This window comes from Trachypithecus francoisi, unplaced genomic scaffold (genome assembly GCF_009764315.1).
Source record: "Trachypithecus francoisi isolate TF-2019V2 unplaced genomic scaffold, Tfra_2.0 Lachesis_group0, whole genome shotgun sequence".
Classification (NCBI taxonomy): Eukaryota; Metazoa; Chordata; class Mammalia; order Primates; family Cercopithecidae; genus Trachypithecus; species Trachypithecus francoisi.
This window is the reverse complement of record NW_022681453.1, coordinates 168532715-168558140: the sequence shown is the minus strand read 5'-3', so window position 1 is coordinate 168558140 and position 25426 is coordinate 168532715. Positions and strand designations below refer to the sequence as shown.

Here is a 25426-nt window from a genome sequence, read left to right as displayed (position 1 = left end):
TAATTAAGTTAAAAGAACGGGCTGGCTAGGCACGGCATGGTGGCTTACACCAGTCAGCCCAGTGCTTTGGAAGGCCCAAGCAGGAAGACTGCTTGAACCCAGGAGTTCGAGACCAGCCTAGGCAACATAGTAAGATGCCCATCTCTACAGAAAGTTTAAAAATTAGCCAGGTGTATTGGCACATGCCTATAGTCCTAGCTACTTGGGAAGCTGAGGAGGTAGGATTGCTTGAACCTAGGAGTTCTAGGCTGCAGTGAGCTATGATTGTGCCACCGCAATGCAGCCTGGGTGACAGTGACAGAATGAGACACTGACATGCTATCTATCTATCTATCTATCTATCTATCTATCTATCTGGGGCTGAGGGGAAGTCAGATCCCAAATAACTAGTAATGAAACTACAAATGTAGAGTTAAACAGTCACAAATCTTCATAATCAGAAGTTCAATTTCGTGACACTTAGGCAATCACAAGACTATCTGTAAGACTTAATATGGTCATGTCTTTCATGTCTTGCTTAACAATGGGAATACATTCTCAGAAATGAGTCAGGTGATTTTATCACTGTGCAAACACTGGAGAGTGTTCCTACACAAACCTAGATGGTAGAACCTACTACACACTTGGCACCTAGGCTCTATGGCAGAGGTCCCCAACTTTTTTGGCACCAGGAATTAGTTTCATGAGACAATTTTTCCATGGCTACGGGGTAGAAGGGATGGTTTCCAGGTGAAACTGTTCCACCTCAGATCATCAGGCCTTAGACTCTCAGCAGAAATGCGTAACCTAGGTCCCTCACACACACAGTTCACAATAGGGTTCGTGCTCCTATGAGAATCTAACGCCGCCACTGATCTGACAGGAGGGGAGCTCAGGCTATAATGCTCACTCGCCCACTACTTGCTTCCTGCTGTGAGGCCCGGTTCCTAATGAGCCACAGACCCATGGTGGACCATGGCCCACGTGTTGGGGACCCCTGCTCTATGGCATAGTCTATTGCTCTTAGGCTGCAAACCTGTACAGCATGTTACTGTACTGAATACTACAAGCAACTGTAACATAACGGTAAGTATTTGTATATCTAAATATACCTAAACATAGAAAAGTACAGCAAAATTTTGGTATAATCTCAAAGGACGACTGTCATTATATATGGTCCATTGCTGACTAAAACGTTATTATGCAGAACATGACTAAATTTTAAAAATAACAAAATATGTCCAATTTTCTGCAATGAAAGGTTTAAAGATTTATTGTCCAATAAAGCTTTCACTGATGATGGGGATGATTCTATGTCTCTGCTATTCAACACAGTAGCCACCAGCCACTGGTAACTATTGAGCACTGGAAATGTGGCTAGTATGACCTAGAAGTTTAACTTTTAATTTCATTTAATCAATTTCAATTTTACTTTTAAGTAGAAACAGTGTAAAATGTTTTCCCATTAAACATAACTTGATTGTTCTAGTAGGACTCCATTTAAATTGTTTAAAATTTAGCTACTGAATTAAGATGTGTGAATACACACTGGATTTGGCCGGATGCAGTGGCTCACACCTGTAATCCCAGGACTTTGGGAAGTTGAGGCAGGTGGATTACCTGAGGTCAAGAGTTCAAGACCAGCCTGGGGAACATGATGAAACCCCATCTCTACTAAAAATATAAGTATTAGCCAGGCATGGTGGCAGGCACCTGTAGTCCCAGCTACTCGGGAGGCTGAGGCAAGAGAATTTTTTGAACCTGGGAGGCGAAGGTTGCAGTGAGCCGAGATCATACTGCTGCACTCCAGTCTGGGAATCACAGCAACACTCCACCTCAAAAAAAAAAAAAAAAAAAAAAGGAAAAAGCAAAATAAACACTGGATTTGGAGGTTTGAAGGACTCAGTATCAAAAAAGTAAATATACATCCTTAATAATTTTTCACAATGGTTACATAGTGAAATTATATTTTTGTGGGTTTTTTGTTTTTGTGGTTTGTTTTGTTTTGTTTTTGAGACAGAGTATTGTTCTGTGCCCCAGGCTGGAGTGCAATGGCATGATCTCAACTCACTGCAACCTCCCCCTCCCCATTCAAGCTACTCTCCTGTCCCAGCCTCCTGAGTAGCTGGGATTACAGGTGTCCGCCACCATGCCTGGCTAATTTTCGTATTTTTAGTAGAGACAGGGTTTCACCATGTTGGCCAGGCTGGTCTTGAACTCCTGACCTCAAGCAATCCACCTGCCTTGGCCTCCCAAAGTGCTAGGATTACTGGCGTGAGCCACCATGCCCAGCCGAAATGATATTTTTGATATATTGGGTAAAAATATATATATATTATTGGCCAGGTGTGGTGGCTCATGCCTGTAATCCTAGCACTCTGGGAGGTCAAGACGGGCAGATTATTTAAGGTCAGGGGTTCGAGATCGGCCTGGCCAACATGGTCAAACGCTGTCTCTACTAAAAATACAAAAATGAGCCAGGTGTGGTGGCACATGCCTTTAATCCCAGCTACTCGGGAGGCAGAGGCAGGGGAATGGCTTGAAACCAGGAGGTGGAAGTTGCAGTGAACCAAGATTGAGCCACTGCACCCCAGCCTGGGCGACACTGCAAGACTCCATCTCAAAAAAAAAAAAAAAAAAATATATATATATATATATATACACACACACACATATATAAAATTCAAAATAATTTATTTTATCTATTCATTTTATACGTAGCCACTAGAAAATTTTAAATTATATATCTGGCTTGCATTTTTGGTTCATATTATATATCTATTGGACAGTGCTGATTTAGAGTCTAAAGAGCATTTCCATCTGAGGAGAGATCTGCAGACGTCTAAGGCTCTAAGACTGACATTATTTCTCCTACAAAGATGATAGGTTATAAATATTATCATAAAATCCTAAAAAGTTATCCAAAAGTGCTTTAACAGGTTATTCAATCTTCCCAGGGTAGAAGAAGACAGCACAGATTGTTATTAGCTAGTAAAAATTTTCAAATAATGGGTTTTCATTCATTTCCTCAAAGCCATTTTATAGGCCTCAATTTATACTTTTCAACTGTTTCTTAACTTCCAAGATTAATCTTATTTTGTAATCTAAAGTTCACAGTAGATTAAGACAATGAGGCCAAGTCATGTGTGTGTGTGTGTGTGTGTGTGTGTGTAAGAGACAGAAAGAATGAGAGTGTGTGTGTGTGTGTACTTCTAGTGTTGTTTTAATACATTGATTGATATTATTGCACATAATGAGACAGAAAGAAGGAAATGGACGTGCATGGGCACATGCATTCCTCCAAAGAAGTAACTGTAGGAAAAGATTTTACCTACATGACTGATTTCAGGTCTACTAAAAAGAAGCAAAATGATAGTTCATTCATTTTTGTATGTCTAATAAGGATGGTATTTGCATGCTATTTTCTGACTGTTCAAATAACTCCCAGATTTTTCACATCATCATGATGATTTGTAACTTCTGTGAACAGAATTTTAAAATGTGAACACAGAAGACCAACTCATTCTACTGACTTGCTGAACTGAAAATCCTGTGGTTTTCAGGAATAAACTGACCTGCCCTAGTTCACAGGGACTGAGGCCCAGTTACTACTGAAGTCCAGACTAGAAGTCAGATCTCCTGTTTCCTAGTGTTCTTTGCATGCTTCCTGATAAATTCTGTTCTAGATTTACATGTCTAATAATGAATGCTCAGTACACATGGCAATAGGCTATACATCATAGAAGAATGGCTGAATGGCTGAATAAAACTGTTTCCCAAAACAAACAAGTTAGTTTCAGCTAACTTGCTATGTATTCTTTTTCTTCTTCTCTCTTTTTTTTTTTTTTTTTAGACAGGGTTGTGCTCTGTCGCCCAGGCTGGAGTGCAGTGGTAGGATCATGGACGGCTCCATGCAGCTTTGACCTCCTGGGCTCAAGCAATCCTCCCACCTCAACCTCCAGAGTAGCTGGGACCACAGGCACATGCCACCACACCCAGATAGTTTATTAATTTTTTTTGTAGAGATGAAGTCTCATCCTGTTGCCCAGGCTGGGCTCAAACTCCTGGGCTCAAGCGATCCTCTCACCTCAGCCTCTCAAAGTTGCTGGGATTACAGGCATGAGCCACTGCACCCAGTCGCTCTGTATACTTGTGAAACATCTCCTCAGTGTGGGTGTAAGCTTTAACTTTCAAAAGTTCTACACAATTCAAAATCTAAGACTAATTACTTGCCACTTTCCTTCAGCAGACTGTTGATGAGTTGTATTTTAAGAAGCCATAATCCTCTGACTTTCTTCTCGGGTTATTTCTTCATGGAATTATAATAGTATACTATCATGAAATTCAGGAACTTCAAAATATTTGCCCACATTTTTTTCTATAACCACAGTGCTTCTGGAAGTATATATTAGGTACAGTTAACATACACTTATGTAACAATATTTAGGCTGAGTGTGGTGGCTCATGCCTTTAATCCCAGCGCTTGAGGAGGATGAGGTAGGCAGATCACCTGAGGTCAGGAGTTCGAGACCAGCCTGGCCAACATGGTGAAACCCCATCTTTACTAAAAATACAAAAATTATCCAGGCATGGTGGCACGCACTTGTAATCCCAGCTACTCTGGAGGCCAAGGCAGGAAAATCGCCTGAACCCAGGAGGCGGAGGTGGCAGTGAGCCGAGGTCACACCACTGCACTCTAGTCTAGACAACAGAGCGAGACTCCATCTCAAAAAAAAAAAAAAGGAATATTTATATTTTCTTTTATTCAGAACAGACAAGTAAGTTAAGCAGTACTACTGTCCAGTTTGCTTTTAATTTTGATGGAATAAATATTTACAAGTTAGCTCTGTAATGAACACAATCATTTTCTAAGTCCAGTCTTTTCCACAAAGAATCCTGTTTAACTTCATTTTCAGACTGATGTACTGCAAACATTTTCGGCACATCTTTGTTCTAATATTTACAGGAACTGCCCTAAGTTATAAGCTGAACCAGCGTTATAGGTCCTGAGGTTCTCTTACAGTAACATCAAGATAAAGCCTGCTGGTGCCTGCAGCCAGTAATATTACCCATTTTTAAGAAGATCAGTATCAGTGAGACATCATGCTGTGGTGGTATGTGGTTTTTTTAATTCCCCATGTGGTCATGGCAGTGAGGTTTTACTCTGAATATTGATTCTCCTAATTTTCACAGGTTGTTCCTCTCTACTTCCCTTTCCTCATCAACATGACGTGATGGTGGGGACGTGGGGGAGGCTGGTGTCATCTACCTTCATTTCCTTATTTATTATTAATAGGGGTTCTTGGTCTACATTTCACCTAGAAATCAGCAGGTTTCAGACCTCATCAGGGCATATTCATTTCAGTTTCTCTCAGCAAGTTTCTCTTTTCCATTGTCTGACTCCACTCTTTGCCTTCAGCTGTTGGCTTAGGATGCTGGGCTATAAAGGACTCTTTTGCCGTTTTTCTATTCCCTGCTATCTTAATTTCTAAAGTGATATTCAAATAATTACACACTCACTCAATTATATATTTAAGGCTTTAGCTTAATAGCTCCACATTGGCAGTGACTGAGTTTTAGAGAACAATGTGCATGGGAGGAAAATGATGATGAGCATCTTCCTGGCACCTGTTCTGTGTGTCAGAAACTACATACAAACCACCCATGGAATACACAAAACTCATGACACTTGGACAGAGAAAGAAATCAAAGGTCTCTTTAGACCAGAGACTGGTCTAAAGCTCACATAACAAGGGAGAGATGGACCCACACCATTCAAACCCAGCACTCATCCAAACCAATTTCCATTTTTACTACTTCTTAAGTATTTGTAAGTGCCACCAACTTCTTAGTAATTCTCAAAGACTACCTTGCATTTTTATTCTGTGTTCTAAAATATCATAGCTGGGCACAGTGACTCACACATGCAACCCCAGCACTTTGGGAGGCCAAGATGGGAGGATCGCTTGAGGTCAGGAGTTTGAGACCAGCCTGGGCAACATAGTGAGACGCCATCTCTATAAAAAATAAATAAATAGCCAGGCATGGTGGCATGTGCCTGTAGTCCCAGCTACTCAGGAGGCTGAGATATATGAATTGCTTGAGTCTAGGAGGTTGAGGCTACAGTGAGCTATGATCGTGCCACTGCACTCCAGCCTGGGATACAGAATGAGACACCATCTCTAGAAAAAATAAAAATAAAAATAAAACAAAATGTAGTAATGTCTCCTAAGCTGCTTCACAATTAATTCTCCTTTTTCTTGATGAAACAATTACTTTCTCTGTTAAAAGTGGCAAATGCATTCAGGGCCTTGGCTTTGACAAATATTTAGCTTTGTCAATTGTTCACAGGTGGGATTAACAAATATATATTTTTGAGACACTTATTGTCTCAACTCTTATTATAAACAAGAGTTTCAATAATATAGGACTATTGTTAATGTAAAATCCTAAAATGAAAGACATAGAAATAAAGATATAATTTAAAAACTTATTTTGAAGAAATCTGCAATTCCTATAAATATCAATTATTAAGGAGAAAATACTTTGTAACTGAAATTGCATATATTGTAAAAGTAAAGAGAAAGAGAGGAAATCGGGTGTGCTACACATGAAATTAGGTCAATGACAGAGAGGAAAGCTTATTTTAAATGATACCATTCTTCCATGTTATGTGCTGTTACAGAAAATAACCTGGGCACAAGTGGTCTTGACAGGCTATCAAAAGATACTACTGCCCACTTTAAATCAGGAAAAAAATATGCACTAAAGCTCCCTAATATCCCCTGATGGAAGTTTGATGTGCCTCTGAAATATAAACAGAGAAAAGTTATAAAAAAGTTGAAAAGAATGGATGACCCAAGTCACATTCCTACAAATGAAAATAAATGTAGGTCATTATATTTTGTATGGTACAAGTTTAAGATTTGTAAAACCAATTCTATTATTCTGCAAGTAATAAGCAATAAAAATAAATTTCTACTTAAAAGAAAATATATGTTCAATCCAAGACTATTTGCAGAGTTTGAGTATCCAGCAATAGAGAAATGGTTAGGTAAATTAGGGTAAATCAACTCAATGGACTATAATGTAACCTGTGAAATGTTTGATATGATGTTAAGTAAAGAGACAAAGGCTACAAAATTCTACATTTTCTTTCATTATAACTAATATAAAATGTTATTTAAAGGGACAAAACCTGGAAGATAATATGTATAAGATATCAGTTCCATCACAGTTCTGGATCTAAGCTAATCTTCCCTTTAAAAGAAAAAAAAAATTTTTTTGAGACAGAGTCTTGCTCTGTTGCCCAGGCTGCAGTGTAGTAGCACACAATCTCAACTCACTGCAAACTCTGCCTCCTGGGTTCAAGTGATTCTCTTGCCTCAGCCTCCCAAGTAGCTGGGATTACAGTCATGTGACACCATGCCCAGCTAATTTTTGCATTTTTAGTAGAGATGGGGTTTCACCATATTGACCAGGCTGGTCTTGAACTCCTGACCCAAGTGATCTACCCACTTTGGCCTCCCAAAGTGCAGGATTATAGGCGTGAGCCACCATGCCCAGCCTAAAAAAATTCTTTAACTTCATTATATGGTCATTGCATTTTTTGAGTGAGGGCTCTAATTAATTTCAGAGTTCTAGTGTAGCTATCTAGTCAGCAATACTCAATAGATAAATAATACAAGCCACATATGGATTTTAAATTTTCTTTTTTTGTTTTTTTTGTTGTTGTTGTTGAGACGGAGTCTCGCTCTGTCGCCCAGGCTGGAGTGCAGTGGCTGGATCTCAGCTCACTGCAAGCTCCGCCTCCCGGGTTTACGCCATTCTCCTGCCTCAGCCTCCCGAGTAGCTGGGACTACAGACGCCCGCCACCTCGCCCGGCTAGTTTTTTTCTATTTTTAGTAGAGACGGGGTTTTACCGTGTTAGCCAGGATGGTCTCGATCTCCTGACCTCGTGATCCGCCCGTCTCGGCCTCCCAAAGTGCTGGGATTACAGGCTTGAGCCACCGTGCCCGGCCGGATTTTAAATTTTCTAGTAGCCACAATGGAATGGTAAAAACAGGTAAAATTAACTTTAATATATTTTATTTAATCCAATATATCCAATGTACTATCATTTCTACAAGTAATCAATATTTTTTTTTTTTTTTTTTTTTTTTTGAGACGGAGTCTTGCTCTGCCACCCAGGCTGGAGTGCAGTGGCCGGATCTCAGCTCACTGCAAGCTCCGCCTCCCGGGTTTACGCCATTCTCCTGCCTCAGCCTCCCGAGTAGCTGGGACTACAGGCGCCCGCCTCGTCGCCCGGCTAGTTTTTTTGTATTTTTTTTTTTAAGTAGAGACAGGGTTTCACCGTATTAGCCAGGATGGTCTCGATCTCCTGACCTCGTGATCCGCCCGTCTCGGCCTCCCAAAGTGCTGGGATTACAGGCTTGAGCCACCGCGCCCGGCCAGTAATCAATATTTTAAAACTATTAATGAGCAATTTTAAACTCTTGTTTGGTACAATCATAGAAATCTCAATTCAAACTAGCCACATTTTCAAGTGCTCATACGGCAAGTGGCTATCATACTGGGTATAGATGATTTACATCCCTCACCCCTCAACATATTATGACAGTAATGAAAAGTAGGAGTTTGTAAGTTAAATTATAAAGACATTATCTCTGAATTAGAAGGAGTCATAATGATAACTAGGCAACCCTCTACTTACAGAGTCAAGTAGAATTTTATGTCTGTAACAGGCTTTATGGGGCCAAAGGAAAAGAACTTGCATCTGATTACCTTGTGTAGTTCTCTTTGTATCCAGAAATATCATCATTGGGAGATCGCAGTCTTCGTTGAGATGGTGCCTCCAGATGCCAATAGTTGATGCGGTTTAGGAACATTTTTGCCAACTCAACTATTGTTTGCCTTTCTTTTGCTGGCAGGTGACTAAATTTGTACTGTACAAAGTTATTCACACCCTTAAAAAGAGGGAAGGCAATTTCTTCATGCAGCTATGCAATCATACTAATTCTGAACACCCACACAGCCAGCACGACTGGTGGTTATTAGCAAAAGAACAGACATTTCTCTATTCACAAAAATCTCTTCCTTTTCCCTAAAAGAAAATAGCAATCCCCAGTGGGAATCTTGCCTCAGATCACAGTGGATGAAAAGTGACAAGACAGAGAGGTTGTGAGTTATGACTTTACGCCTGCTGAAATCCTGAAGCATTAAGGAGAAAATCAAAACCATGAACTGAAAAGGTCAAAACCCTGAATCAAGAAAATATGACTGTTGTGCAGAATAATTATTGCTTCACTATCAGCAGAGTAGCCCACATATAATGCAGTTCTTAGATAAATATTATGTTTTTACAGTACAAAAATGCTAATCAAAAGGCTGCTACATGCCTGCCACTGAACTAAACAACTAAAATTTAAACTCTTTACCATCATTTGTTTGAAGTCAATAAGCTTACCAAAATATATATATCATTCAGAATTATGGGCTTCTTAAAAAACTGTTAATCTTTCTACAGAATATTCCATCTCATCTAATTTCAAATAAAAGAGCAATGAATTCTTATTTAATAGAGTTTGGAGGCAAAATAAAATTTACTGAAAACTGACTGATAAAAATGCATTTATTTTTAAGGACTCTGGTATCATGACTTCAGTAGGCATTCTCATCAAAAAATTCAGTCCAGAGTGTTTTTGTTTAGCCAAACAATGAAAGGCTAAAAAAGTGATGCTAATGAAAGACACTGACAACACCTAACAGAAAAACTCTTTACATTTTAACACATTCCCTGAGTAAAACGGCTTCTTTCCAGGAATCATAATGTAGCAGGAAGTCCATTTCTGGGTACAAAATCTTATTTCTTTTTTGCTTGACTTACAATGTTTTTCACATTGCTACTAAATTCCCTCACCTCAATAGGCTTTCTCAGACAGTGCCAAGCAAATGGACAAAGACTTCATTTTAAAGCATCAGCAACAAGAAAAAGCACATTTCACGTATTCTTACAAACTACATGTTCTACTTAATTTTTTTCTTCCCCACACACACAGTAAACTCTGAGTATATAACAACCCGAAAAGGCAAAAGCTAGATCATGTATTAAATTAGGTATACACCTCTGATCCAAAGCCTCCAGGACAATTTCCACAGACTGGTAAACATCTCTAACCTCGGTATGCAGGAGGGAAGCCATAGACAGACATGTAAAAGGAGGATTAAAAGATTTCTTCAGCCTTAAGCCAATAAAAAGAGGACTTTTAAAAATCTTTTTACCTGTTCAATGCTAGGTTTTTCAAATGGGGGTTTCTTTTCCAAAGAGCCTTCAACCACAGGTTTTCCTCTTTGTAAAATAGACTTTCTCAAGAGCTGCAAAGAAATCATTAAAAAAAAAAACTTAATTGCCATGTCTGTCTCTCTCTCCTCTCTCCTGTCTCTCTCTCTCTCTCTCTCCTCTCTCTCTCTCTCTCTCTCTCACACACACACACACACACACACACACAGCCTTTAAAGGAAGTTACCATATTCTATTTATCTTAACTATATATAAACAAATCCTTAAGTCAATCAAATGGGCAACGAATATCAGGTAACCCAAATTGGCCTTCACATCCATAGCCAGAGTTAAGAGGAACTGGACATCTTTCATGTTCTGGGCAGCCTAGGCCACCCATGCTGGTCCAACAGACACCAGTGTCCCATTCACTTCCCTCTTCTCCTACTCTTTCTGGCTTTCCATTGACCCAGAGGCCTGGTATGCAACCCTACACACTTGGCACTTGCCCCTCCAGGCCACTGTAGGTGTGCTAAAGCTCTAGAGGATCTTATTTAAAGACGTGAAAGACCAAGATCTATTCTGCACAAAGGAGGCCAGGGGACAGGAGCTGTCTACAGCAGCTGCATGGCATACGCATCATCTAGGGCCCAGGCTTTTTGGGAAGGAAGTCTGCAGAGTTCTAAATGGGCAACTTTCACTGTTGCAGTCTTTTTTTCATTTCCCTTCCATCCGTAGAAGGCAGGCCAACTGTTCTGGCATCTCAAGGCCCACAAAACAAAAACACTGCTCTTAATTCCTGCCACTGGAATTTAAAGCTCTCAAAGAGCAAACAGAAAAGAGAACACAGAGCCACTTACCAAGAACAACGCAGAAAATAAATTGGATATTGAAATTCTTTACCTTCAATCTTGGCTTGAATCTTCTGTAACTTTTACATGTGGGTCAGTTAGATATGGCCACACAGTTATTTAAGTAACATCAATCCCTCCTTTCTCTGCTTACTGCCTTTTCAGTAGAAACAAAACATGAAAACCTTTCTCTCAGGGGTAAATGGAAATCGATGAACCACCAAGGTTGAAGATGACCATGTCTTACCACTGAACTGGGTCTTACAAAGACCTCAACTCCTTCCAAGGGTGCCACACAAATTATGAGTATGGGGCATTTGTTCATCCTTTCAAGTATTATGCCCATCTTTATAAAAGCAAATTTGTAATAAAGATAAGTCATTGTATATGTTTCTAAGAATATCTAAAGATTGGTCATAAAAATTAAATACAAATAATTCTGGTTGCTTGCTTTTTTTCCCCCAGTTAAAATAAGACCATTTAGGAACTTGGCCCATTGGGGGTTTCAATTTGGAGGTAAACTGATGGATTGTGGAGATGTTGAACTTCAGTTTATCTATAAGATGATGAAGCTGAGATAAGTGGGCATATAAAAAAGTTCTTAATAGCAGCAGGCATTTGCATCCTTAATTTCACCAGACGATCTTCATGGTTCTTCATATGTATTATCTCATTTAATACTTATAACCTTTTGAGGTAGGTGCTACTACTAACAAGGCAGATTAACTTGCCCAAAGTCACATTTAGTAAGTGATAGAGCAAAGTTTTAAACCCAGGTAGTTAGACTCCAGAGCCACACTTGTAAGCACTAAGGCATACTTCAACTTTAGGACGCAGCTTTCCACTGGATTTATGTTCAACATGTAAGACTGATTTTATTAATATTATTATTTGGGATGTTGTCTCACTCTGTCACCCCAGTTGGAGTGCAGAGGCATGATCTCAGTTCATGGCAACCTCTGCATCCTGGACTCAAGCAATTCTCCTGTCTCAGCCTCACAAGTAGCTGGGATTTACAGGCATGCACAACCACGCCTGGCTAATTTTTGTATTTTTAGTACAGAGAGAGTTTCACCATGTTCACCAGGCTGGTCTCGAACCCCTGACCTCAAGTAATGGGCCTGCCTCAGCCTCCCAAAGTGCTCGGATTACAATCGTGAGCCACCGTGCCCAGACTAAGACTGAAATTTTTTAATGCTACTAAAATACATAACACATTTTACTTTAATTATTGACACATGAGACACAGGAACTGCCTTTCTCCTTTGTTCTTTTTAAAAAATCATGGGCCAGGTGCAGTGGCTCATACCCATAATCCCAGCACTTTGGAAGGCCGAGGGGGGTGAAATCACTTGAGGCTAGGAGTTCGAGACCAGCCTGACTGACAACGTGAAACCCATCTCTACTAAAAATACAAATATTAGCCAGGCATGGTGGCACACATCTGCAATCCCAGCTACTCGGGAGGCTGAGGCAGAAGAATCACTTGAACTCAGGAGGTGGAGGTTGCAGTGAGCTGGGATCACACCACTACACTCCAGCCTGGATGACAGAGTAAGACTCTGTCTCAATAAAATTAAAATTTTTAAAAATTGTAATCATTATTTTTGTTTTGTTTTTAGGAATTGCCTTTCAGAAGCTAAGGAATAGATTATTTATAACTCATTTGCCCAAGAATAATACTTTTTGCAGGAGGTGGGGAGAATGCTAGTATTTTGGACTGTGTTTCCACAAGCAAATATATATGCACTGTTATTTTAAGATGAAGGAGGGAAGAAAGAGAGAGAAGATGTACTTTAAAGCAGAGCAATGCTTTCTGGCCTGTTTGGTTGGTTATAAACCAAAAAGAGGCTGACAGGATGGAAACCTTGACGCCACCTTCACTTCCAGCAGGGTGGTGGGAGCTGCCAGGGAGCACAGTTCCAAGACAAATAATAGCTGTAGTCATGCAGACCTTGTTTTTCTTCAACTAAGATCTTTTTCCACAGAAGCTCTAAACACTGTGAACCTACCAGGGCTCGAGCTGAATGACTCAAGCCTCACAGCCACGTCAACAAGTTGTCACCTGGATGCCTAAAGTGGTCTAGTGCCTGTTAATGGCTGTGGGGAATCCAGCTGTTCATATTCTCTCCCTTCCCCCACTCTTTTTCTCTTTCTCTCTTTCTCTCTCTCTCCTATTATTCTTTGTAAAATTAATATCCCCAAATTTAATATCTATCAAATTTTAAAAATATAATTTTACCTCCCTCTCCTATCTCCTAACCACCCAAAAAACCCCATTAGTACAATAAAAGATAAGTTAATAAAAAGGGGGAAAGGCAAAATTATGAATTAAATAAGTTCAGACAAAGAAAAGAAAAAAGCTATAGGAATTGGATATAAAATTTGCACTAAGATTCCTAGCAGCCGAAGCAAAAGAGGGAACTTACTGGAAAATTTAGCTATTTTTGTCATATAAAAATGAAGCACAAATAAATATAAATGAGTTAAAGGGGAGTTATTTCCAAAAATGAAGCACAGTGCTTCTTATTAGAAGAGGCAAACTTTTCCTACCTGTAATCTCTGAGTGCTTTTGTTTTGCTTTTAACATCCTTGTGAGGGTTACACAATACAACATAATCTACAACGCCCTCAATAGCAGGTTTATTCTCTTTTAAGGTTATTCCTTCTGGCAGCCTCGTTTATAGATCTATTTTTGGCAACCTGAAGTTTTGCTATCCATTTCCACCACCAGTTTGCTTCCCACATCTGTTAGTCCTGGGTCTAATCAGAAGCTTGACGAGATGTACATCTATGGGAAAGGAATGGATGTGACCCACATGGAGCTGAGGCAGAACTAGTGAAGAGACAGGTAGAGGAATGGTAGCAATAATCGGTGACTGGTGTCAGTGAGAAACAGATAATGGTGGCTAAGATACCAAAATAAATTTGGAATATCTTGATTCCTCCTCTGAAAGCATTAGAGATACAGGACTTACAGCCACTCCTCCAACTACATCTCCTCCCACCCATTCCTCTGCTCGCTGGGCTCCACCATACTGCCCTCCTTGCTATTTGGACATCACTTCAAGCTCTCTTAGTGCACGGCCTAAAATACCTGTTTTTCCCTCTGCCTGGCAGGCTCTTCACCCAGCACTTTGTACAGATGGCTCCTATCTCCCACTCAGGTTTCTGCTCAACTTCCATCTCCTCAGAGAGGCTATCCTAACTGACCTTCCTCGCTGGCATGTCCCCAACTTGCCACCATCGCTGCCATTCTGATTCCACTTATCCTACTTTGTTTCTCTTCAGAACACTTATCACCACCTGCAAAGATATTATTTACTTGTTGACTGTCTCTTCTACTGAAATGTATATTTCATGAGGGGAAGAACTCTGTTTTGTCCACTGTTCTATCCTTCATGCCTACATTAGTGCCACATACAGAGCAGATGTGCAATAAATATTTGTTGGGTGGATGGAAAAATCTATTTGCATATGCAAATCAAGATACTCAACTTTGCATACAAGTGTGAAAGCTCTCAAAGAGAGTGATGTGTTCAAAGTATGATGGGTCATTTTAGAGAATCCATCATGAAGAAACGTATGGTTCAGCACACTCTGAGGGCAAAATATACCACGAGCTGAAAGCCTTCACACCCATGACCTGGCATATGGAGACTGAGCACATTTGAATAATGAGAGAAAATGTTTTTAAAATGTTAAAAATCTCACCTTAAATAGGTAGAAATAAACTTGTTTGGTATCTGCATCTTCTTCCTTGTGGACACAGGTAAAGAGATATTCCACATCCAACACTATTCCCAGGAGTCTGTTCATTTCTTCCTCCGACACGTTCTCCAGGTGGGAAACATGAGCAGCTTATGATAAGATCAAAGAAACATATGTAAGAACTCAATTGGAAACCAAACATTCCCCATTTTAAAATAGAAGGTTCTCTCTCATCAATCTTACCATCAATCCTTTAAGCTCATTGGGAATAAAAGAAAATTTCTGAACTCCTATAGGACTGAAGTCTTCTCAGAAAATCTACCTATAATTAAGAGACTACCATGTTCCTGAGCCTTAGTCTCCCCGTTCAACATTAAAAACGGGCTGGTGACTAATGTACGCAAATAATGCACATTTTAAGAACCAGTACTGGTAGCACCAAGACTAGTCCTGATAGGGTCAAGTTCTTAGGTTTCCATAAAAGCAAATTCTCCACCATGTCAAGAGGGTTCTCTATGGTCCTAGTCATGAATGCAGGATTTGTAAGTTGGTGGTTCAGAGATGCAGAAAACCAAGCTCCCTAAAGGTGTAGCTCTAATTCCTATGAAGAGCTCATTCACCAAAGAATATCATGATAGTGTAAAAACTGAAGGCCTTTTTCTTCAGCCTTTCTGATTGAGACACACTAAAACCTCACTGTCTGCTGCAAAGTCCCCATGGCCTATTTTAGCTTGAGATTCAACATCCTCCATGATTCAACTGCAAACCCACTTTTGCATCTTTGTTCTAGGTTTTGTGACCTATCCATTGACCCTCTCTTCACTCATCCTTTTGTGATCTCTTCTACTCAAATACAGTCCATCTTTTAAGGTTATTGCATTTAATCCCCAATCCCATGTAGTCGGCATTAGTAATTCCATTTTACAATTGAGGAAACTAAGGCTCTGATATGGTTTGGCTCTGTGTCCCCACCCAAACGTCGCCTCGAATTGCAATCCCCACATGTCAAGGGAGGGACCCGGTGGGAAGTGATTGGATCATGGAGGCAGTTTCCCCCATGCTGTTCTCATGATAGTGAGTTCTCATGAGATCTGATGTTCAAAAGTGTTCAACAAGTCCCTCCTCACTTGCTCGCTCTCTCTCTCCTGCAGCCATGTAGGACTTGCCTTCCTTCCCCTTCACCTTCCTCCATGATTGTAAGATTCCTGAGGCCTCCCCAGCCATGCAGAACTGTGAGCCAATTAAACCTCCTTCCTTTATAAATTATCCAGCCTCAGGTAGTTCTTTATAGCTGTGTGAAAATGAACTAATACAGTCTCAGACAGACTAAATATTGTTTCATCAAATGTCCCTCAGCCAACAAGGCAGAGCTAGGGTTTGAAACTGAAAAAGATTTGACCCAAATTCTAAAGCACCTACAAACATATTTTTGTGGATTAAATGATTCACTTCAAGTCCCTTTTCACTTGAAAAAGTATCTCTAGATAAACCATCTAATAATCACCCACTCACCCAGGAACTCCTCTGGGCTGGAATTATGTCTTTTATTTCTGTTATCCCCAACATCTATTACTATGTTTGCCACATAACAGGAGGCAGCACTTCAAGAATGATCCTCTTAGGTATAGCTCCGAGTGTACTGGCCTAAAAATGCTTGAACATTAAAGTGCTTGAAATGATTTTTAAAGAAAGATTAAAATACGTTTTAAAAAGTGATAGATTATTCCTTGTTCTTTTAAAGGGAGATGAAACTAAAGGCTATTGAGGAATATCTGGTAGGTGGTGGACATGGGTCAATCTACTTTGAAGACCATGATGCACTCACCATTGAGCCACAATGCTGAGACAGAAGCCTGGGATAGAGGACACTACTAATATCCACTTATATATCCCTCCTCCTTACCACAGCTCCTGGTTTCCAACTACCAGCAGCTCCATTTGGCCTAAGGGCTTTTCTTATCACCCTAACCTACTCTGCCACCTAGATACCCCTCAAGAGCAGCTCTTAGGCAAAGACTAAAGAAGTTAGGGTATAAATACTCACTTCCTTACTCTTCAGATGGAATAACTCTGAGGTAAGTGTTCTATACCAGCTCCCAATTTTTCTCCCACAGAATTTAGTACCAGTTGCCCACAGTGAGAGCTGGCTTAGTAATTCACTATTTATTGGCCACCGTTTCCTCATTGTTTCACTTTTCAATCTCCTACTCTCATCCCAAATAAACTACCTGCACTCAAATCCTTGTCTCACAGTCTGTTTCTTGGGGAGCTCAAACTAAGATATCTAAACAAATGCATTTTCAGAAAGTTAAGAGGATTAAATACCAAGGAGTAGGGGATCCTGAAGGAGCAGGAGTAGCTATGTTTACGTCAGACAAAATGGACTTTATGTCAAAAACTGGCTGGGCGTGGTGGCTCACGCCTGTAATCCCAGCTCTTTGGGAGGCCAAGGCAGTCAAACCACGAGGTCAGCAGGAGTTCAAGACCAGCCTGTCCGATATGGTGAAACCCCATCTTTACTAAAAATACAAAAATTAGCTGGGCATGGTGGCACGTGCCTGTAGTCCTAACTACTCAGGAGGCAGAGGCAGGAGAGTTGCTTGAACCTGGGAAGCAGAGATTGCAGTGAGCAGACATCACACCACTGCACTCCAGCCTGGTGACACAGGGAGACTCTATTTCAAAAAAAAAAATTATACAGAGAGACCAAAAGGATCAATTCATCAAGGGAATATAACAATTGTAAATATATATGTACCTAATGTTACAGCACCTAATGTTTGCTGTAAATATATAAAATATAAATATAATATAAAGCAAACATTAGTAAATCTGAGCTGGGCACAGTGGCTCATGCCTGTAATCCCAGCACTTTAGGAGGATAAGGTGGGTGGATCACTTGAGGTCAGGAGTTTGAGACCAGTGGGGCCAGTATGGTGAAACCTCGTCTCTACTAAAAATACAAAAAATTAGCTGGATGTGGTGGCACATGCTTGTAATCCCAGCTGCCTGGGAGGCTGACGGGAGATGATCACTTGAACCTGGGAGTTGGAGGTTGCAGTGAACCTAGAAAATGCCACTGCACTCCAGCGTGGGCAATGGAGCAACACTCCAGCTCAAAAATAAATAAATAAATAAAGATCTGAAAGGAGAGATAGAATGAAATACAGTAATAGTAGGAGACTTCGATATTACACTTTCAACAATGGATAAATCATTTACACAGAAAATCAATGACAAAGCACTAGGCTTGAACTATACTTTAAAGAAAATGGACTTAACAGACATATACAGAACATTCCATCCAATAAGAGTAGAATATGCATTCTTCTCAAGTGCACGTGAAATGTTCTCTAGGACAGATCAGATGATAGGCCATAAAACAAGTCTTAACAACTTTTAAAAGACTGAAATCATACCAAGTGTCTATTCCAACCCCACTGGTAGGAAACTATAAGATTGGTGCAAAAATAATTGTATTTTTGCCATTCCTTTCAATGGCAAAAACCGCAATTATTTTGGACCAACCTATATAAATCATTAACAGGAGGAATTTTGGAAAATTTACAAATAGGTGGAAATTAAACAGCATGCTCCTGAACAACCAGTGGGTCAGAGAAGAACTTAAAAGGGAAATTTAAAAGTATCTTAAGACAAACAGAAGTGGAAATACAACATACCAAAACTTACAAAATGCAGCAAAAGCAGTTCAAAGAAAGAAGCTTACGGCAATAAATGCCTACATTAAAAAAGAAAAAAAGATCTCAAATAGGCAATCTAATGTTATACCTCAAAGAACTAGAAAAAGAAGAACAAACTAAAGTCCAAAGTTAGTAGAAAGAGTAAACAAAAAAAGATCAGAGCAGAAATAAATGGAAACAAGACAAACAATAGAAAAGATCAACAAAACTAAAAGTTGGTTCTTCGAAAAGATAAAAAAATGGACAAACTGTTAGCCGGACTACAAAAGGAAAAATAGAGAAGACTCAAAATAAGAAATGAAAAGAAGACATTATAACTGATACCACAGAAATACAAAGGATTGTAAGAGATTATGATGAACAATTATGTCAATAAATTGGCTAATCTAAAAGAAATGGATAAATTCCTGGAAATGTACAACCTACCACAACTAAATCATGAAAATATATAAAATCTGAACAAACTAATAACAAGAAAGGAGACTGAATCAGTAATTAAATTAAAAAATCTTCCATCATGGGAAAACCCAGAACCTGATGGCTTCAAGGCTGAATTCTACCAAACACTTTGAAAAGAACTAACACTACTTCTCAAACTCTTCAAAAAGCCCAAGTGCAGTGGCTTATGCCTATAATCCCAGCACTTCAGGAGGCTGAGGTAGGAGACATGCTTAAGCCTAGGAGTTCAAGACCAGCCTGCACAACATAGTGAGACCCTGTTTCTACAAAAAATATAAATAAATAAAGATTAGGCAGGTGTGGTGTCACATGCCTGTAGTCCCAGCTACTCAAGAAGCTGAGGTGGGAGGATCGCTTGAACCCACAAGATCAAGGCTGCAGTGACCCATGCTTGTACCACCATACTCCAGCCTGAATGACAAAGTGAAACTCTAAAAAAAAAAAAAAAAAAAAAAAAAAACTCTTCAAAAAATTGAAGAGGGATGCATATTTCCAAACTCACTTTAAAAGGTCAGCATTATACTGATACCAAAGCCAGACGAGGACACTACCAGAAAAGAATATTACAGACCCATATCCCTGATGAACATGGATACAAAAATCTTCAACAGAAAACCAGCAATCTCAATTCAACAGCAGATTAAAAGAATCCTTCACCACGAGCAAGAGGAATTAATCCCAGGATGGTTCTGCAATAAATTGATACAGCACATTAACAGAATGAAGGAGAAAAATCATATGGTAATCCCTAAAGATACAGAAAAAGCATTTGACAATATTCAACATCCTTTCATGATAAAAACTCTCTCAACAAATTAGGCATAGAGGGAACATGCTGTACCGAAACACCAAAAGGCCACATGTGACAAACCCACAATTAACATCACACTCAATGGTGAGAAGCTGAAAGCTTTTCCTCTAAGATTAAGAACAGGACAAAGATACCCACTCTTGCCACTTCTATTCCACATAGTATTGGAAGTCCTAGCCAAAGCAATTAAGCAAGAAAAAGAAATGAAAAGTATCTAAATCAGAGAGGAAGAAGTTAAATTGTCTCTGCAGATAACATAGTTTTATAAACAGAAAACCCTAAAGACTCCATCAAAAAACTTTAAAAACTAATAAACAAACTCAGTAAAGTTGCAGGATACAAAATCAACACACAAAGACCAGTACTATTTTTTTTCTTTTCTTTTCTTTTTTTCTTTTTTTAATAGAGATGGAGTCTCACGATGTTGCCCAAGCTGGTCTTCTCAAATCCTGGGCTCAAGCAGTCCTTTCACCTCAGCCTTCTAAAGCACTGGGATTACAGGCAAGAGTAACCATGCCCAGCCCTGTTTCTGTATACTAACAACAAACTATCAAAACAAAACAAAAAATCAAGAAAACAATCTCATTTATAATAGCATCAAAAACAGTTAAATATCTGGGAATAAATTTAACCAAGGAGGTGAAAGATATGTATACTGCAAACTAAAAAACACTGATAAAAGAAAGTAGGCTGGGCGCAGTGGCTCACACCTGTAGTCTCAGCACTTCGGGAAGCTGAGGCAGGTGGATCACAAGGTCAGGAGTTCGAGACCAGCCTGGCTAACATAGTGAAACCCCATCTCCACTAAAGATTAAAAAAATTAGCCGGGTGTGGTGGTACACGCCTGTAATCCCAGCTACTCAGGAGGCTGAGGCAGGAGAATCACTTGAACCTGGGAGGCGGAGGTTGCAGTGAGCTGAGATTGTGCCATTGCACTCCAGCGTGAGTGACAGGGCAAGACTCCATCTCCAAAAAAAAAAAGTGAAGAAGACACCAATAAGTGATAAGATATCTTTTATGTTCACAGGTTGGAAGCATTAATACTGTTAAAATGTCCATAATACCCAAAGCGATCTACAGATTCAATGCAATCCCCATCAAAATTCCAATGACATTTTTCACAGAAATAGAAAAAATAATCCTAAAATCTGTACAGAACCATATAAGACTCCAAATAGCCAAAGCAATCTTGAGCAAAAAGAACAAAGGCAGGGTCATCACACTACACTTGATTTCAAAATCCACTACAAAGCTATCGCAATCAAAACAAAATGGTACCAACATAAAAAACAAATACATAGACCAACTGAACAGAATAGACAGCCCAGAAATCCATCCATTTATAGTCGACTGATTTTCAACAAAGATGTCAAGGAGAAGGGACAGTCTCTTCAATAAATGCTGTTGGGACAACAGGATATCCACATGCAAAAAAATGAAATTAGACCCTTATCTCAAACCATATACAAAAACCTACTCAAAATGGACTAAAGACTTAAATGTAGACCTGAAACTGTAAAACTACTAGAAGGAAACATAGGAAAAAGCTTCTTGACATTGGTCTTGGCCAAGATTTTTTGAATATGATCAAAAAGCACAGGCAACAAAACAAAAACAGACAAACTGGACTGCATCAAACTAAAAAGCTTCTATATAGCAAAAGAAACAATCAACAGAGTAAAGAAATAACCTATGGAATGGGAGAGAACATTTTCAAGCCATACATTCGATAAGAGGCTAATATCCAAAATATATAAGGAACTTATACAACTTAATGGTAAGAAAACAACCCAATTTTAAAATGTGCAAAGGATATGAATAGACATTTCTCAAAAGAAGACATACAAATGGCCAACAGGTATATATGGAAAAATGTTCAACATCACTAATCAGAGAAATGCAAATTAAAATCACAATGAGATATCACTTTATGCTCAGGATAGCTATTATCAAAAAGATGAAAGATGAGTGTTGGCAAGAATGTGGGAAAAATGAATCCTCGCACACTGTTGGTGGGAATGTAAATTAGTACAGCCAGTATGGTAAACCATATGGATATGTCTCAAAAAATCCAAAAGAACTATGATATGACCCGACCCAGCAATTCCACTTCTGGATGTATATCCAAAGAAAAGGAAATCGGTATGTCAAAAAGACATCTGCATTCCCATATTTGCTGCAGCATTATTCACAATAGCCAAAATACGGAATTTACCTAAGTGTCCACCGCAACAGGTGAATGGATAAAGAGAATGTACTATATTAACACAATCGAATACTATTCAGTCTTAAAAACTAAGGAAACGGCCAGGCATAGTGGCTCGCACCTGTAATCCTAGCACTTTGGAAGGCTGAAGCAGGAGGACTGCTGGATCCCAGTTCAAGACCAGCCTTGGTAAGATGGCAAGACCCTGTCTCTACAAAAAAAAGAAGTTTTTTTAATTAGCTAAGTATGATGGCTCGGATCTGTAGTCCCAGTTACTTAGCAACCTAAGGCAAGAGGATCCCTTGAGCCTAGGAGTTTGAGGCTACAGTGAACTATGATTGCACCACTGCATTCTGGCCTGGACAACAAAGTGAGAGCCTGTCTTAATGCTAAGTGAAATAAGCCAGGCACAGAAAGCCAAATACTGCATGATCTCACTTATATGTAGAATCTTAAAAAGTCAAACTCAGAGAAGCAGAAAGTAAAATGATGGTTACCAGGGGCTTGGAATGTGGGGTATGTGTACAGATGTTGGTCAAAGAGTACAAAGTTTCATTTACACAGAAGTTCTGGAGATCAATTGCATGGCATGGTGACTATAGTTAATAATAATGCATTGTAATCATATAATTGAAAATTGCCAACAGAATCAATTTTAAATATTTTCACCACAAAAATTAAAAGTATGTGAGTTGACAGATACGCTAATTAGCCTGATTTAATCATTTTACAATGTATATATCTCAAAATATCACATCATACACAATAAATATATACATTTTTGTTAATTAAATCTTAATAAAGCTCAAAAAATTAAATTATTTTCTCATTTTAATTAACATATAATTGTACATATTTATGAGGTACCCAGCAATATTTTGATACATTTAATATATAGTGATCAGATCAGTATAATTAGCATATTCATCATCTCAAACATTTATCATTTCTTTATGTTGGAAACACTCGATATCATCCATCTAGATATCTAAAACTAGGTATCATTGTTAACCATAACCATAGTCATCTCACAGTGGCATAGAACACTAGAACTTATTCTTCCTATAGAGCTGTAATTTTGTACCCTTTAAAAAATCTCAGGAGGGCACGGTGGCTCACGCCTGTAATCCCAGCACTTTGGGAGGCCCAGGCAGGTGGACCACGAGGTCAGGAGTTCAAGACCAGCCTGGCAACATGGTGAAACCCCGTTTCTACTCAAAATACAAAAATTAGCCAGGCGTAGTGGCACGCGCCTGTAATCCCAGCTACTTGAGAGGCTGAGGCAGGAGAATGATTTGAATCTGGGAGGTGGAGGTTGTGGTGAGCCGAGATTGTGCCACTGCACTCCAGCTTGGGCGACAGAGTGAGATTCCGTCTCAAAAAAACAAAACAAAACAAAACAACCTCTATTTGTTTTTAAATGACACAAATGTCCTAGAGGAAGACAGATTAAAGGGGTTAAAATTAGAGTGGTACAGGCCACTCACCTTTCATTCCTCTGTACTACAGAAAAGTAATTGAAAGGAAGAGTGATGGGCCCGTGATGAGAAACATGCATGGGTGTGCACCCCAATATAGTATTTTTGGGGGGTGGGGCAGTGTTGAGACGGGGTCTCCCTCGGTCACCCAGGTTGGAGTGCAATGGTGTGATCTCGGCTCACTGCAGCCTCAACCTCCTGAGCTTAAGTGATCCTCCCACCTCAGCCTTCCAAGTGGCTGGTACTATAGATGTATACCACCATACCTGGCTAATTTTTTTTGTATTTTCTGTTGGCACAAAGTTTCACCATATTGCCCAGGCTAGTCTTGAACTCCTGGGCTCAAGGGATACTCCTATCTCGGATTCCCAAAGTGCTGGAATTACAGGTGTAAGCCACTATGCCCAGCCTCCAATGCAGCTTGTTTTTCTTTCTTCCTATTTTTTTTTTTTTTTTTTTTTTTTTGAGATGGAGTCTCCCTCTGTCACCCGGGCTGGAGTGCAGTGGCCGGATCTCAGCTCACTGCAAGCTCCACCTCCCGGGTTTACGCCATTCTCCAGCCTCAGCCTCCCGAGTAGCTGGGACTACAGGCGCCCACCAACTCACCTGGCTAGTTTTTTGTATTTTTTAGTAGAGACGGGGTTTCACCGTATTAGCCAGGATGGTCTCGATCTCCTGACCTCGTGATCCGCCCGTCTCGGCCTCCCAAAGTGCTGGGATTACAGGCTTGAGCCAGCGCGCCCGGCCCTCTTTTTAAATTTGTATTTATTTATTTATTTATTTTGAGAGAGGGTTTCACTCTGTCACCCAGGCTGGATTGTAGTGGCACAATTATGGCTGACTACAGCCTCAACTTTTCTGGGCTCAGGTAATCCTCCCACCTTAGTCTCCCAAACAGCTGGGACTACAGGTACATACCACCATGCCCAGCTAGTTTTTGTATTCTTATGTAGAGATGGGGTTTCACCATGTTGTCCGGGTTGGTCTCGAACTTCTGAGCTCAAGCGATCCATCCACTTTGGCCTCCCAAAGTGCTGAGATTATGGGTGTGAGCCACCGTGCCCCGCTCAAAACAGCATTTTTAAAAGGTAAGAAGAGGGGAAGTAATCTTTATAATCTGTCTGACTTCAGCAGTGTTGAATAAAATGTCAACACCATATTACTGCATTATCAAATAGAAAAAGAATAATCAATTACATTGTTTCTAAGTATATAAATAATTTACATCATAGAAAAATTACATCTAGGCAGGGCGCAGTGGCTCACGCCTGTAATCTCAGCACTTTGGGAGGCCAAGGCAGGTGGATCAACTGAAGTCAGGAGTTCGAGATCAGCCTGGCTAGTGTGGCAAAACCCTGTCTCTACTAAAAACACAAAAATTAGCCAGGTGTGGTGGCGCATGCCTGTAGTCCCAGCTATTTGGGAGGCTGAGGCAGGAGAATCACTTGAACTCGGGAGGCAGAGGCTGCAGTGAGCCAAAATTGCACCACTGCACTCAAGCCTGGGAGACAGCAAGACTCTGTCCCCCACGCAAAAAGGAGAGAGAGAGAGAGAGACAGACAGACAGACAGAAAGAAAGAAAGAGAGAGAGAGAGAGAGAGAGAGAGAAAGAGAGAAAAAAGAAAAATGATGTGTGTGTGTAAACACAAAAATTAATGTTTAAATATATTTTCTATTTGGCTATACAATACATTGCCTCATCACTTTCTAAAAGAACCCAAAATCGGACTTCATTTTAGGTAGAACATTTGCTGGGTCATCTTTTTCTTAAGACTGCAAAATTTTCCTTGAGGTCAGTCTGAAGCCTTTGGGAAACAGGCCTCATTCTGGAGACAACTAGGTCAACATTTTTATGTCAGTTATTTACAGAAATAATTTTATTTAGGACTATTTTTGTCTTATAAACTTTTTTTTTAATTAACAGACATAGAGATGGAGTCTCACTATGTTG

At 39.8% G+C, this 25426-nt stretch overlaps 1 protein-coding gene across 3 annotated transcripts in view; it reads right to left on the bottom strand.

Annotated features, from left to right (window-relative positions):
- Positions 1-25426, bottom strand: part of KAT2B (lysine acetyltransferase 2B) — a 118644-nt gene that overhangs the window by 46692 nt on the left and 46526 nt on the right. For all 3 annotated transcript variants that reach the window (XM_033212776.1, XM_033212777.1, XM_033212778.1), the window contains exons 3-5: positions 14824-14969; positions 10261-10353; positions 8764-8945 (exon numbers count right to left, since the gene is read on the bottom strand). In XM_033212776.1, coding sequence (XP_033068667.1) covers positions 8764-8945; positions 10261-10353; positions 14824-14969 — 421 coding nt within the window. The remainder of the gene's footprint in view (positions 1-8763; positions 8946-10260; positions 10354-14823; positions 14970-25426) is intronic.